This window comes from Canis lupus, chromosome 16 (assembly GCF_003254725.2).
Source record: "Canis lupus dingo isolate Sandy chromosome 16, ASM325472v2, whole genome shotgun sequence".
Taxonomy (NCBI): domain Eukaryota; kingdom Metazoa; phylum Chordata; class Mammalia; order Carnivora; family Canidae; genus Canis; species Canis lupus.
The window spans coordinates 21961072-21973222 of NC_064258.1; the positions used below are offsets into that span (position 1 = coordinate 21961072).

Consider the following 12151-nt stretch of genomic DNA (forward strand, 5'->3'; position numbering starts at 1 on the left):
CAATGGAGGGAATCCTTGTTCATGAGCCACCTTAGGCTGAACATGCTGACTATTAAGAATGAACATTTGGAGAAGCTGGTATGATCTTGGCTGGTAAACGGTGGGGTCTACCCACCTGAACGTCCCTTCCCCTGAAGCAGTCACTAAAGAGGAAGGAAATCGTCTTCTAAAGCATCTTCCCTCTAGGATACCAAATATGGTTTTGTAAAAAGAGTATTTGAGTAGGAGTCCAGGGACCTGGGCTCTTTCTGCCACCAACATGGAGGAGATGCTCAGAATGCTCTCTCGAATTTCTGTACTTTGACACGTCCTGACGCAGTGACTGGTGATCAAATGGGGAGGGGTCCCCCGACAAGGGTGTTGGTGCATCTCCCTCCTTTGTCCTGAGACAGGACCCCGCACAGCCTCTCAGGTGCACAGCATGCTCTGCCCTAGGTGCTGCGTGAGGTCTGCACAGTCTTTGCTCCATCTGTGCTGAATGGGAAGGGTCCCTCCAGCAGAAGCCTTTGTGCCAGGAGGCTGAGGAACTTGAGACGGGACACCGCACCTGCTGTGCAAGGTGCATGCCTTCGGTGTCACAACAGAAGCAATGTCAAGGCACAAGGGGAGCTGGAAGGAAGGCTGCAGGGCTTGGCCTTGTGGCAGGGTGGCTGCCAGAGGGAACAAGTCCAGCCAGGCCTGAGCACGGCACACACCAGGCCAAAAGGAGACCAAGACGACGGTTGTGAGCAGGACTCCGTAAATGAGCACAGTACTCAACACCCACTAGCTTACAATCAAAGGACATCCATTTTTCTTGGTCGATTTCCCACCCATCCTGCTTCTGCCTTTATCTCTGAGGAGAGATAAGTCCTCAGTCACTGTCACTGTCGGTTTCTGGTTCCAAGTAAACTGATGTTACTGTACGTTCACATTCTCTGGTTCCCGCCCCCCGCCCCCCGCCAGAGTCTCTCGACTCAAAGCCCTGTTATCTCTGCGAACCCACAGCATTGCCACGGGGACACGATCTGGGGTTCCCTGGGGATGATCACACCCCAACCAACTCCTCTTTGCGCCTTCCCTCCTGGCATGCACTTAATTATAGCATGCTGCAAAAGTCCATAAAAGAACCAGCTGATGCATCAGCAAACAACAACCAGACAGCCTGTCTCTCCCTCATCCATGCCACAAGGCAACCACTCAAAACCAGAGGCTCTGGCCATGGGGCATTTCGAGGCCATCCCTGGAACTGGTGCTCGATCCAGAAAACTCTAGAAAGCCTTGCAACTGAACAGCTCATATCTTCAACTCCTTGTCAAGAAAGGCCATGACCTGCCCACATGATTGAAAAGCCACCAGAATCTGTGAGGGGTGAGAAGCTAACGTGGTCCTGACCCGTGCACTGTGAGTCTGCTTTGAGTTCCCTCCTGTGATTAACAGTCTCAGGCTACAGCTTTCTTCTTCTAAACACAATCAGCATCCACTGAGGCATCTAGGTGTGCAGATGCCCTATCTGCTTGAAACTGATGTTGTGTTTGTGATTCCTGTTTGGAGTCTAAACATTAAAATTAATTCAGAGTAGAATTTTTTCAGAGAGATTCATTTCCTGAAAAAAGTAAATTTAAAGTCAATACTTTCAGAAAACTGAATAAATAATTACTGGTTATTTAAATATCCAATATTAGGCTACTAGCTGATTTTAAGGAGTTCAGAATTAGGAGAAATCTAGTTAAAAAAAATTTTTTTAAAGACCCAGTCCTAAGGAAAAAAAAAAAAAACAGATCAGGCTGTTGAACTTATCAGCCCACAGAGATATTTGGACTAGAACAAGGATCTGCTTACATCAGAGGGAAATTGAAAGGGGAAGAAAGAAAAAAAAAAAGAAAAAAAAAAAAAAAAGAAAGGGGAAGAAACAGGCTCTGGCATCACCCTGACGTCAGAGGGGAGCTGCTGACCCCATGGCTATGCCGTGAACTTCCAGAACAGCTCCCTTCAGACCCACGTGAATAGAAGATGGTGGGTACTCTGTTTACACATCTACTGCGTGTCTGCTGGGGACCTGGAATAGAAAGCCAGGAACCAGCGCTCACTCTTCAAGAGCTCATGCTCCACAGGGAGAAGGACAATCAGACAGTGGATGATGCACGTGACAGCAGGGCTCCGCAGGTGCCACCGTGGCAGAGACAGGCATCTCTAACAGCTGGGCATCCAGGAGGAGTTTGCAGACAAGGAGACGTCTTCCCCACTTGATTGAGGGAACTGATTCATGGAACTGTCTAGTTCCCTTTGTGATGAAAAGGGGCAAGAAAAAGCCTGGATGTGAACGACTTATATTCTATGTGACACAACCACCGCAGAAATAAGAAAGCTGCTAAAACGATGCTATCTGGTGATGATTTCATGATCAGTGCCTTGAAGGCCACCCCCAAATGCTGGTGAAATATTTTATTCACATGAACAAATGCAGTCCCTAGAACATGGCTTGTAAGCTACCTGAAAGCTCTAGAGCCTGGACAGATTAAGGAAATACATAAGACCACTACACAGGTCTTAACAGAATATTCAAGCCAACACAGAATCATCTCCAAATACACTGCTGAAGTGAAAAACAAGAAAGGAAGACAAAGTATAGACCAGAACATATGGGCCTGGGGTACCAAGCTTCCATCCATAGAAAGAGGCATGGAGAGGGGATACGGGTACATACTGTGCATGCATTGTTCGTGGGATTGGTGAGAGGCTGTCTCCAGGGTGGGGAACCAGGGGTCCGCAGTGGGAAATATCTGTCATTAGATACGGTTTTGAAGTTTTTTTTTTTTTTTTTTTTTTTTTTTTTTTTTTTTTTTTTTTTTTTTTTTTAATGATAGTCACACAGAGAGAGAGAGAGAGAGAGGCAGAGACACAGGCAGAGGGAGAAGCAGGCTCCATGCACCGGAAGCCCGATGTGGGATTCGATCCCGGGTCTCCAAGATCGCGCCCTGAGCCAAAGGCAGGCGCTAAACTGCTGCGCCACCCAGGGATCCCTATTCAATATGTTTTTAAATGCCAAGTACTGTAGGACTTGGGGCTGTGGTGGGAACAAATTCCATCTCCCCCTTGAAGACAGTGTGGCAGGATGACCGCCACCACACAGGACAGTGAGCCACAGTGGTAACAGTCATGCTGTTGCGTATCCACAGGAATCCAACCCTCCGGAGAAGCCACTCTCCTGTGCTGGAGACGATGCTTTCTGGCCATGTCTCGGAAAGAGGCCGTGACAGCTTTCTCCAGACTGTCTTTTCAAAGACGTCCGTGAGAGAGGCTTCCCGCTGGACTGACCACAAGAAATGACACAGCATCCTTCTCTGGAGCCAAGGCCGGGCAGGAGTGCCAGCAGCATTCTTGTGACACAAGGTGCCTGTGGGCCTTGCCCCATGTGGCCGTTCTGCATCGCTCCTGTGTGACTTGGGAAAAGGGAACTAGGAGAGAGCATGACACCCAAGCGGCCTATGTGCCAAGAGCATTCAAGTCTATCTCTGACCCAGGGTCCCCAAGTCCTTTGCAGGCATCTCTGAGACTGTGGCCAGCTCACTCGTCAGCCTGCAAGGATGGGAAATCCAAACCCCTCACAGCTTGACAAGTGGATCAAAGTCAAAGAATAGAATGTTTTCTAGTTTGGCACCGCCCAGGGCCCGGGTTTTAAGCTAACATCCACCACCATACCCCCTTCCGAAGGGATAGCTGAGTGGGGAGCTCTCAAGAAAACACAGAAGCCACTTCTGCTCTGCCAAGGCACAGGCCACGTCCCCTCCAGATCTCAGCGTAAATAATGCAAAGTCATGTAAAAGTTCCTCTCCACTCTGCACAGGCAGGAAAACTGGGCAAAGCCTGTGTGGCTGACTCATTCCCCCCCCGCAGCAGGTCGGCACAGGCCACCACTAGGGAACAGTGCCGGATTTTAGCTATATTTTTAGGCATCGGAGGCCTCGGAGTGCCTCATACATCTATTAGTAGGATTAAGTTAGTCTACTGATGAATCAATATTAAATGACAAAGTTCTAAATACCTCCTAAGCTTTTCTTTCTTATATAGTGAATTCTTTAAAAGGATTTAGAATTGAAATTGTCTTTCATCTGGATTTACATGTTTGCATTTGTTTTAGATTCAGCACATAATAAAAAGAACTCCTTGTCAGGTTTATATGAATTATCTCGCTATAATTAAAAGCCAATTTTTCCTTGTTTCTGTTTCACCAACTTCTTAATCCTACAGAATTTAAAAGTAGACACTACAGACCGTCTCTCTTTTAATTTCATGAAGCAAATGTACACTCTCATCTTGTCAGAATGCCTTCACTTGCTGCTTCTGGTTTACCTCCTCTACAAAATCTTTATTCTGGTAACTTATTACTATTTATATCTCTGGCATTTGAGCCATGCATATATTTCAAAGAGTAAAAAGAAAAAAAAAAAAAGAATTTAGAACACAAGTTGTGCCTCTTTACAAAAAGCTGAAGGGTGGCCAGACCTGAGCAACAGTCACATTACCGCTTTTCTCCCGAAGGGTAGCTGGGCTCTTTCTGCCTGAAACAAGTGATACTCAGATATCTTTGCTGTAGAACTAATATTCATAATAAGAGCCTTCAATATAAGACAATGTCCAGGTCTGAGACTCGTCTTTGCAAGAAACTTGAGTGACATCTTTCTCCACACTCTCAACAAGGAGGATCTTTCACAGCCTTCATCTAAAACTACCACGTTCTTTCTGCTCAAGCTGATGTCAAGGTGAACTAGGGATTTTCAATGACTCTGTCCTTAGGTATTGCCACCCTGGGGTCTATACGGGTCACAAACTGATCACCTCTGAGAATCTCTGAACTGAGGCAGGAGGAATCTGTAAAGGGGACTGTCCTGAAGATTTCAAATGTCCTGGCCCATCTCTGCACCACGAGGAGCTGTGTGACAGTGGGGCAGCCGGGAGTGGTGCAGCCATCACATGGAGAGCCATTTGGCAGCTCTCGGGCCCTACAAGAGGCTTATCTCTCTCCTGCAAAACTTTTAAGAGATAGTTGTAAACTTTTAAGAAATTGGAATATTTGATGTAAAGTTTGTATTTCTGATATTCTGGAAATAGGAAGCTGGGCATTTTGTCTCCTACATTTTCTCATAGTGACAAACAAGGGTTGTAAGGAGCAGCTGCCACTCACAGCCCTCAACACCACCAACCCCCCAGCCACAAGGCCGTCAGCTTTCTCATAGGCCCAACCCCTTACATGCATGAAGGCCAAGGACTCGGGGTCACACCTGTGCCTTCAGAATTGGAATGGAGTAAAACTAAAAGAACATTGTTCTGTACGAACGAATGCCACACTCCACCTAAGTAAGATAACTAGTAATAAAGACTCTTTCATGCACAAAACCCCTCCTGATTGTGGTGATCATAATATCCTATTTCATGATGGCAGAAAACTTCCCTGAACTAGTCCCATTTCTCATCCCAGCACTTGTCAAGTGAGTCATGGGCACAAACTTACAGACGCTCCATCTGCCCAGCTCCATCCACTATGTAGCCAAGCACGGGTCAACCGTCAGGGGCATTCTTCTGAGGGAAAGTCATGAGCCAAATGCTTTGTTTGAAGTGTTAAGTGTCCCTTGTCGTCCACTGAAACAGTGTCAGTTTTCTATTTGTTAACAAAATGTTCTTGATGAACGTAGGAAATCAAGAGTGACAAGAAAGAAGCAGTAAATATTCTGGGAGCTTTTCCCTAGAATATCAGTTGTGAGAGAACAAGGGGAGGGGACCTGTGGTCCAGGTGCAGGCAGGGACAGGTGCGCCGTGTGTAAAAAATCTGTCAACGGCAATAAAACCGAGTATAGCTTGGTCTGCTTTTCATTATGACCAGCAGTGGCAATGGCAGTCTTCCTCCCTCCCCCCTTCTGGAAACGTCTGTGTGTGTCCATGGCTCGTGGCAGAGGGCCTGGAAAGTATGTCCTGAAGAAGGCTGCAGGAGTTGGAAGTTGTAGGCTCCACAGAGCCTACGAATGCCTTTTGAACACTGGGAGATGAGCTCACATGAAGAAGTTCTGCTCACTGCTGCTCCAGGAGAACAATTAATGCCAATGAGTGGCCACCATGTGTGGGCAGCCTCGGAACATGTCAGCGACTTGACTGTGCAATGATGGCATGAGGGGCTGGAGCTCCCACTCCCGTGAACCCCCATGGGTCACCCACTGAGGATGGACAGATAGCATGTGGGCCCACCCCTCTCTATGCAGAGGCCCCAGGGATGGTGCTGCTGCGACCTAGGTTCACCAGCCACTCACCTGACGATTCTAAAGTCTATTTCCTCTCAGCATCTATTTTTCCTAAATCTCTTTTTTAACTGAAGGGAACAGACCTGACAGTTGTTTTGTCTTGAGGGCCTGGCTAGCAGGGCCTGTGTCTCATCTATCCTCATAGCTGGCTAATGGCCAGTGCATGGCTTTGCACAGGACAGACGCACAGCCCACCTTTGCTGTGGAGCTGAGCTTTTTCACTTGCCTCTCTCTGGTCAGAACTCCACCAGACCATTTGTAAGATGTGGCCTCAGGACCATGTATGCATTACAAAAATCACAGATATTTAAGACTGGAGGAATCCTGGGGTCAGAGACCTCATTTTTCAGCTGAGGAAATACAGGCTCCAGAGGGGACCAGAGAGGGCCCACGATGCCTGTGCTAGCAATGGTCTGAAGCCGAGCTGTCCAGCATGGGAGCCACTGGCTGCTGGGAGCACCTGAGATGTGGTAGGTCCAAACTGTTTCGTGTTATGAGTGTAAATCAAATGCTGGGTTCTAGGATTTAGTGTGCAAAAAAATGCAAAACTTCTCAGCGACATTTTATATTGATTACAAATTGAAATGATAATGATTTGGATATATTTGGATAAAGTACATTAAAATTAATCTCACTTTTTTTTTCCTTTTTTAATGTGGCAACAAGAATATTAAAAATTATCTATGTGGTCCACATACCATTTCTTCTGGGCAGCGCTGGTCTAGAACTAAACCCACATCCATAACTTCTGGTTTCAAGTCCCTCTGTAGGACACTAAACTTACTTAACACAGTCTTACTTTGATTTTAATTTTTGTCTTCAGAATGAAAAGAGAAAAAGCAAGCTGAAGGACAAAAGGTTTTTGTTACTGTTATAATTTGGGTGTTATCACAGAACCTTTCTGAATTAATAGACTTCTGAATGTGCATAGCTGGAGTGCAAGTGGTCCCAGCATGTGTTGTTTTTTTTTTTTTTTTTTTTTTTATGTGGAGAAAATAAAATGAGCAAATTCACTGTATTCACAATAGGTCTGTCTTCAAGAAATCAAAAGTCTAATTTTCCTGTTTGATTTCTGATGTTTCCACCATTCTTAACTGGATTAAAATAATCTGGGAGGTGACTAAAATTTTTTTAAAGATTTTATTTATTTATTAATGAGAGACACAGAGAGAGAGAGAGAGAGAGAGAAAGAGAGAGAGAGAGGCAGAGACACAGGCAGAGGGAGAAGCAGGCTCCATGCAGGGAGCCCGACATGGGACTCAATCCCGGGACTCCAGGATCGCGCCCTGGGCCAAAGGCAGGCGCTAAACCGCTGAGCCACCCAGGGATCCCGACTAAACTAAAATTTTTAAATGCAAGAAACCAGATAAATACCCCTTCCACGGATAACAGAGTTGTTTCAGCAACGCATAACAGTGTCCATGAAATTATTTTAGTAACTGTTGCTATTATGTCAAACCATGAATACTGTTACTGTTAAGGATGAGCTTCTCTTTTAAAAGGTATATTATGGGAAGGATTCCCTGGACCCCAATATTCATATGAGTTTTACCAGTTCATTAAAAAAGTGAAAACAGACTTTTTTTGAAGATGCAGGTGATTTTTAAAACAATTTTAAACATCAATTTTTAGAGTGAGACATGAGCTATTTGCCTATCAGCTTATCCAGCTGAAACTGTTGTACTCACCAAGCCCCTATCTTACCTTTGTATTCTCCTGTTTGAGTCTTTAGAAGCTCTGCACATTTTGTCTCTTCCTCTTGTATTTCCAGATGAAATCGACATTCTGGGTGAACACTATTCACCTGGTCAAGGTTCAAAAAAATGGAAGGAACTAAAAATTCCACCATAAGAGGAAAGTCAAACAACAATTCTACAAAACCAAACAAAGCACCTCATCATTCTAAACTACTCCCCAAATAACACTCATTAAAGAAGCAATCACCTTCATATTTCTGGCATGGTTATTTAAAAAAAGTTTACTTTGTAAGGAATTATAATACAAATATAAACCTAATAGAATTTTTTCTGAGCAGGAAAACAACTTACTAACATAATACATTGTATGTTGTTAGTACTAATTTGGCAGCAACAGAGTTTTTTAATCCAATAACTTTTCAGTGTTTGAGTCCTCCGCTTCATAGCCCTTGATTTAATTACAGCACATACATGTCTACTCATAAGACTCTTCTTAACGACCAGGCACTATCCCCAGACGCCAGCACGCCTCCTCTCAGCACAGCCTCTGCCCTCACTGAACAGAACTATAACTTTATTTCTGGAGCTGCAGGTCACATTTCAAACTTTAGAATTTGGTGCGAAGGAGATTTTCAAAAAGATTAGAGGGGTAAGTAGGAAGATGAAGAGCGAGGAGGATTATCATGATTGCTGCCTCTAAATAAGGAGGTGATTTCCCATTGTGATTTGTCATAGGAACTAAAGCTGTGGCACAGAGTGATTAATATTGCCTATTACTGTGTGCAAAAGACAAAGCTGCACATTTAGTCTTAGAAGAAAATAGTCCCTGATCTTTGTTCTCTTTTTTTATTTCTCCACACCCCCAGTACTCATACTACAGGCTGGAACTGCACACCCCCTCCCGTGTCTGAACAAAATTTTACTTTTATTGTAAGACAGTCATACTCCAGGTATATTATGGCCATCTATATCTAATTATCCTACTATCAAAATGGTCAGTTAGGAATAAATTCTAACCAGGAATAAAGTTTCTTTTTTTAAAATATTTTATTTATTTATTCATGAGAGACACAGAAAAAGGGACAGAGACACAGGCAGAGAGAGAAGCAAGCTTCCCGCAGGGAGCCTGATGCAAAACTCTATCCCAGGACCCTGGGATCACGACCTAAGCCAAAGGCAGATGCTCAATCACTGAGCCACCCAGGTGCCCCAGGAATAAAGTTTCTTAACAGAATTAAAAGAAGTAAGGGCTGATACTTTTGCCACATTTACCGTCAATTTTTAAAAGACACAAAGTTCCCTGCTCCCAGCTCATGAGGACAACCAGCAACTAAGAAACTGCTGGTTTCAAACAGATCATACTTTTCATATATGAACAAGTCAATGGTCTTTAAATTTCAGAATTGAGAAAATTATGTTGACTTAAAAAAATGTTTGTCACTAAAAAAGACACTATGGCTCCTGACATTGCTGTAACATGACAAGCAATGACGTACTTTGGGAGATCTTAGAAAACAAAGCTGCATTGGCCAGGAAATTCTTGGTACTTCTAACAAACTAGCTTTCAAAGAGGGACAGTTACTAACAAGGGTCTTATTTTATTTTATTTTATTATTTTATTTTATTTTATTTTATTTTATTTTATTTTATTTTATTTTATTTTATTATTTTATTTTATTTTATTTTATTTTATTTTATTTTATTTTATTTTATTTTATTGTTTTACAAGGGTCTTTTTAAAGCACCATCCCCCCCCACCCCAGGACACCTGGTGGACCTTCCTACCAGACAAGGGAGCTGGGCAGGTGCTTACCCCCCAAGTAACGGATACCCTCAGCAGTGACCAGCTGCCCAGAGCTCGGTCCTTGCTACAGGACCTCAGGGGGCTAGGACGCCAGGGGGCCAATGATCTGGTGCCACACTCAGAAAACGACCCAGGAGGAAAGCAAGAAACTAGCTGACAGTTTTGTTTTAAAAGGTCTTCAAGGAAAAGGAAGAATCCTAGAGCAGCAGAGGATCTAGTAGTGCAGTGCTTGAACAAACCCTGCTCGGTCTCATTTGCCCCAGTGCTCTTCAACAATGATGAAAGAATCAGAGCAGAATATTTCAGAAAGGAAACTTTCTTTCACCACACCGGCTCCCTCCCAAACACACTGAAACACTTACAAACCGGTAACAAGCACAAGGGGTGGAAGGAGAGCTATTCAACCACAAGGGAACTGAAATTTCCCTCGGGAACGCGAATCTGCGCAGGTGGCCGCAACCCTGTCCCCTGTCTCCCCAGCACGACCAGCCTCACGCCCCGGGAAGGAGCGACCCAGATCAGTTCCTCCTTGACCAGCTTCTCAGGCGGAACCTGATCGAGCTTCTAGCAAATCCAGGGCGGCCGATGGGACCCGCAACGGCATCTTCCCTGCCCGGGTCCCAGCTCTGACCGGAGAGGGAGGGTCCCGGAGCTCCCGAGACGACCCCGTTCCCGAGCTCAGGCCCCGAATCCCGAATCCCGGACCTCGGACCCTGGACCCTGGACATCGGACCCCACACCTCGCACCCCGGACCCCGGACTCCGGACCCCGGCGGAGGGGGAGGGTCCCCAGGCCGGCCCCGTGCCCGACTCCCGGTCACCGGAGAGGAGCGCACCAGGCGAACCGCGCCCTCTCCGGGATGGGAGGACAGGGAAGACGAGGCTCGGGGTGCAGGGAGGGCAGGGGGCGCAGGACGCACTCACGGGAGCGAGCAGCCAGCCGCAGCAGGTCAGCAGCGCGGGCGGCAGCAGCGCGGGCGCCCTCATCCCGGCTCCGGCGACATGGGCCGAGCCCCGGGCGCGCACCGCGGCTCGGGCCCCGCGCCCCCAGCTCCGCCAGTCCGAGCGCCGCGCACCCCGCAGCTGCCACGGGGCTGCCGGAGCGCGTGGGCCGCCCTGGGTCCCCGCCCGCCCGGCCGCATCCCGCGCCCCGCAGCTCCGCCCCCCGCGCCCGGGCCCCGCCCCGCGCCCCCTCGGCCCCGCGGCCCCCAGGCCCCCCTGCTGCTCTCCGCGGCGCTGCCGGCTCCTGTCCTCGCAGCCCCGCGCCCCCTCCTCCCGCTCGCCGCCGGCCCCCCTTCCCCTGCGCCTGCGGGAGGAGCGGCTCGGGGAGGAGCACAGGTGGACGAAGGGCTGGCCCTGGACAGGTCAGGGGACAGCCGCTGGGAGTGACACCCCTCGGGGACAGGGAAACGGGGCTCTGGGCGCGACCCGCAGTGGCTTTGCGCCCACTTCTGCTCTCCTAGTTAAGTAACGAGCTAGAGACGCCCAAGAAAATATCAGGAAACCCGGTGTGTGGGGGGTGCTGCCTCCGAAGCCGCTGGGGCCCAGTGGGGGTTGGGGTGCTGCCTCCGAAGCCGCTCGGGTCGATTGGGGGGAGGGGCTGTTGCCTGCGAAGCCGCTGGGGTCGGTGCGGCAACTGCAAATTAAGAAGTAAATTAGACCGGTGGTGGCAGGTCCCCCTTAGTCACACCTGGAAGCCCTTCTCTCCTCAGGCTGTCTCCCGAGGGCCTGAGATGGAAACGGGCGTTTCCAGAAGCTTCCTATCGACTTTTAACAGCCCAATGCGTTGTTTTAGCGTTCAAGCTACTTGCTATCCATTAAATGGAAAAGCACCTAGAAATGAAAAATGAGATCCCACCTCACACCAGTGAGAATGGGGAAAATTAACAAGGCAGGAAACCACAAATGTTGGAGAGGATGCGGAGAAAGGGGAACCCTCTTGCACTGTTGGTGGGAATGTGAACTGGTGCAGCCACTCTGGAAAACTGTGTGGAGGTTCCTCAAACAGTTAAAAATACACCTGCCCTACGACCCAGCAATTGCACTGTTGGGGATTTACCCCAAAGATTCAGATGCAGTGAAACACCGGGACACCTGCACCCCGATGTTTCTAGCAGCAATGTCCACAATAGCCAAACTGTGGAAGGAGCCTCGGTGTCCATCGAAAGATGATGGATAAAGAAGATGTGGTTTATGTATACAATGGAATATTACTCAGCCATTAGAAACGACAAATACCCACCATTTGCTTCGATGTGGATGGAACTGGAGGGTATTATGCTGAGTGAAGTAAGTCAATCGGAGAAGGACAAACATTATATGGTCTCATTCATTTGGGGAATATAAATAATAGTGAAAGGGAATATAGGGGAAGGGAG

General features: G+C 47.3%; 1 protein-coding gene across 4 annotated transcripts in view; it reads right to left on the reverse strand.

The window, feature by feature from the left end:
• VIPR2 (vasoactive intestinal peptide receptor 2) overlaps positions 1–10831 on the reverse strand; it is a 59558-nt gene extending 48727 nt beyond the window's left edge. For 3 of the 4 annotated variants that reach the window (XM_025448452.3, XM_049095090.1, XM_025448256.3), the window contains exons 1-2: positions 10698–10831; positions 7977–8076 (exon numbers count right to left, since the gene is read on the reverse strand). In XM_025448452.3, coding sequence (XP_025304237.1) covers positions 7977–8076; positions 10698–10760 — 163 coding nt within the window. In that variant the 5' untranslated portion in view covers positions 10761–10831. Of the gene's footprint in view, positions 1–7976; positions 8077–10697 lie in introns of those variants that run through there. The other variant, XM_025448411.3, reaches the window with a different exon arrangement.
• Positions 10832–12151: the final 1320 nt, after the last annotated feature.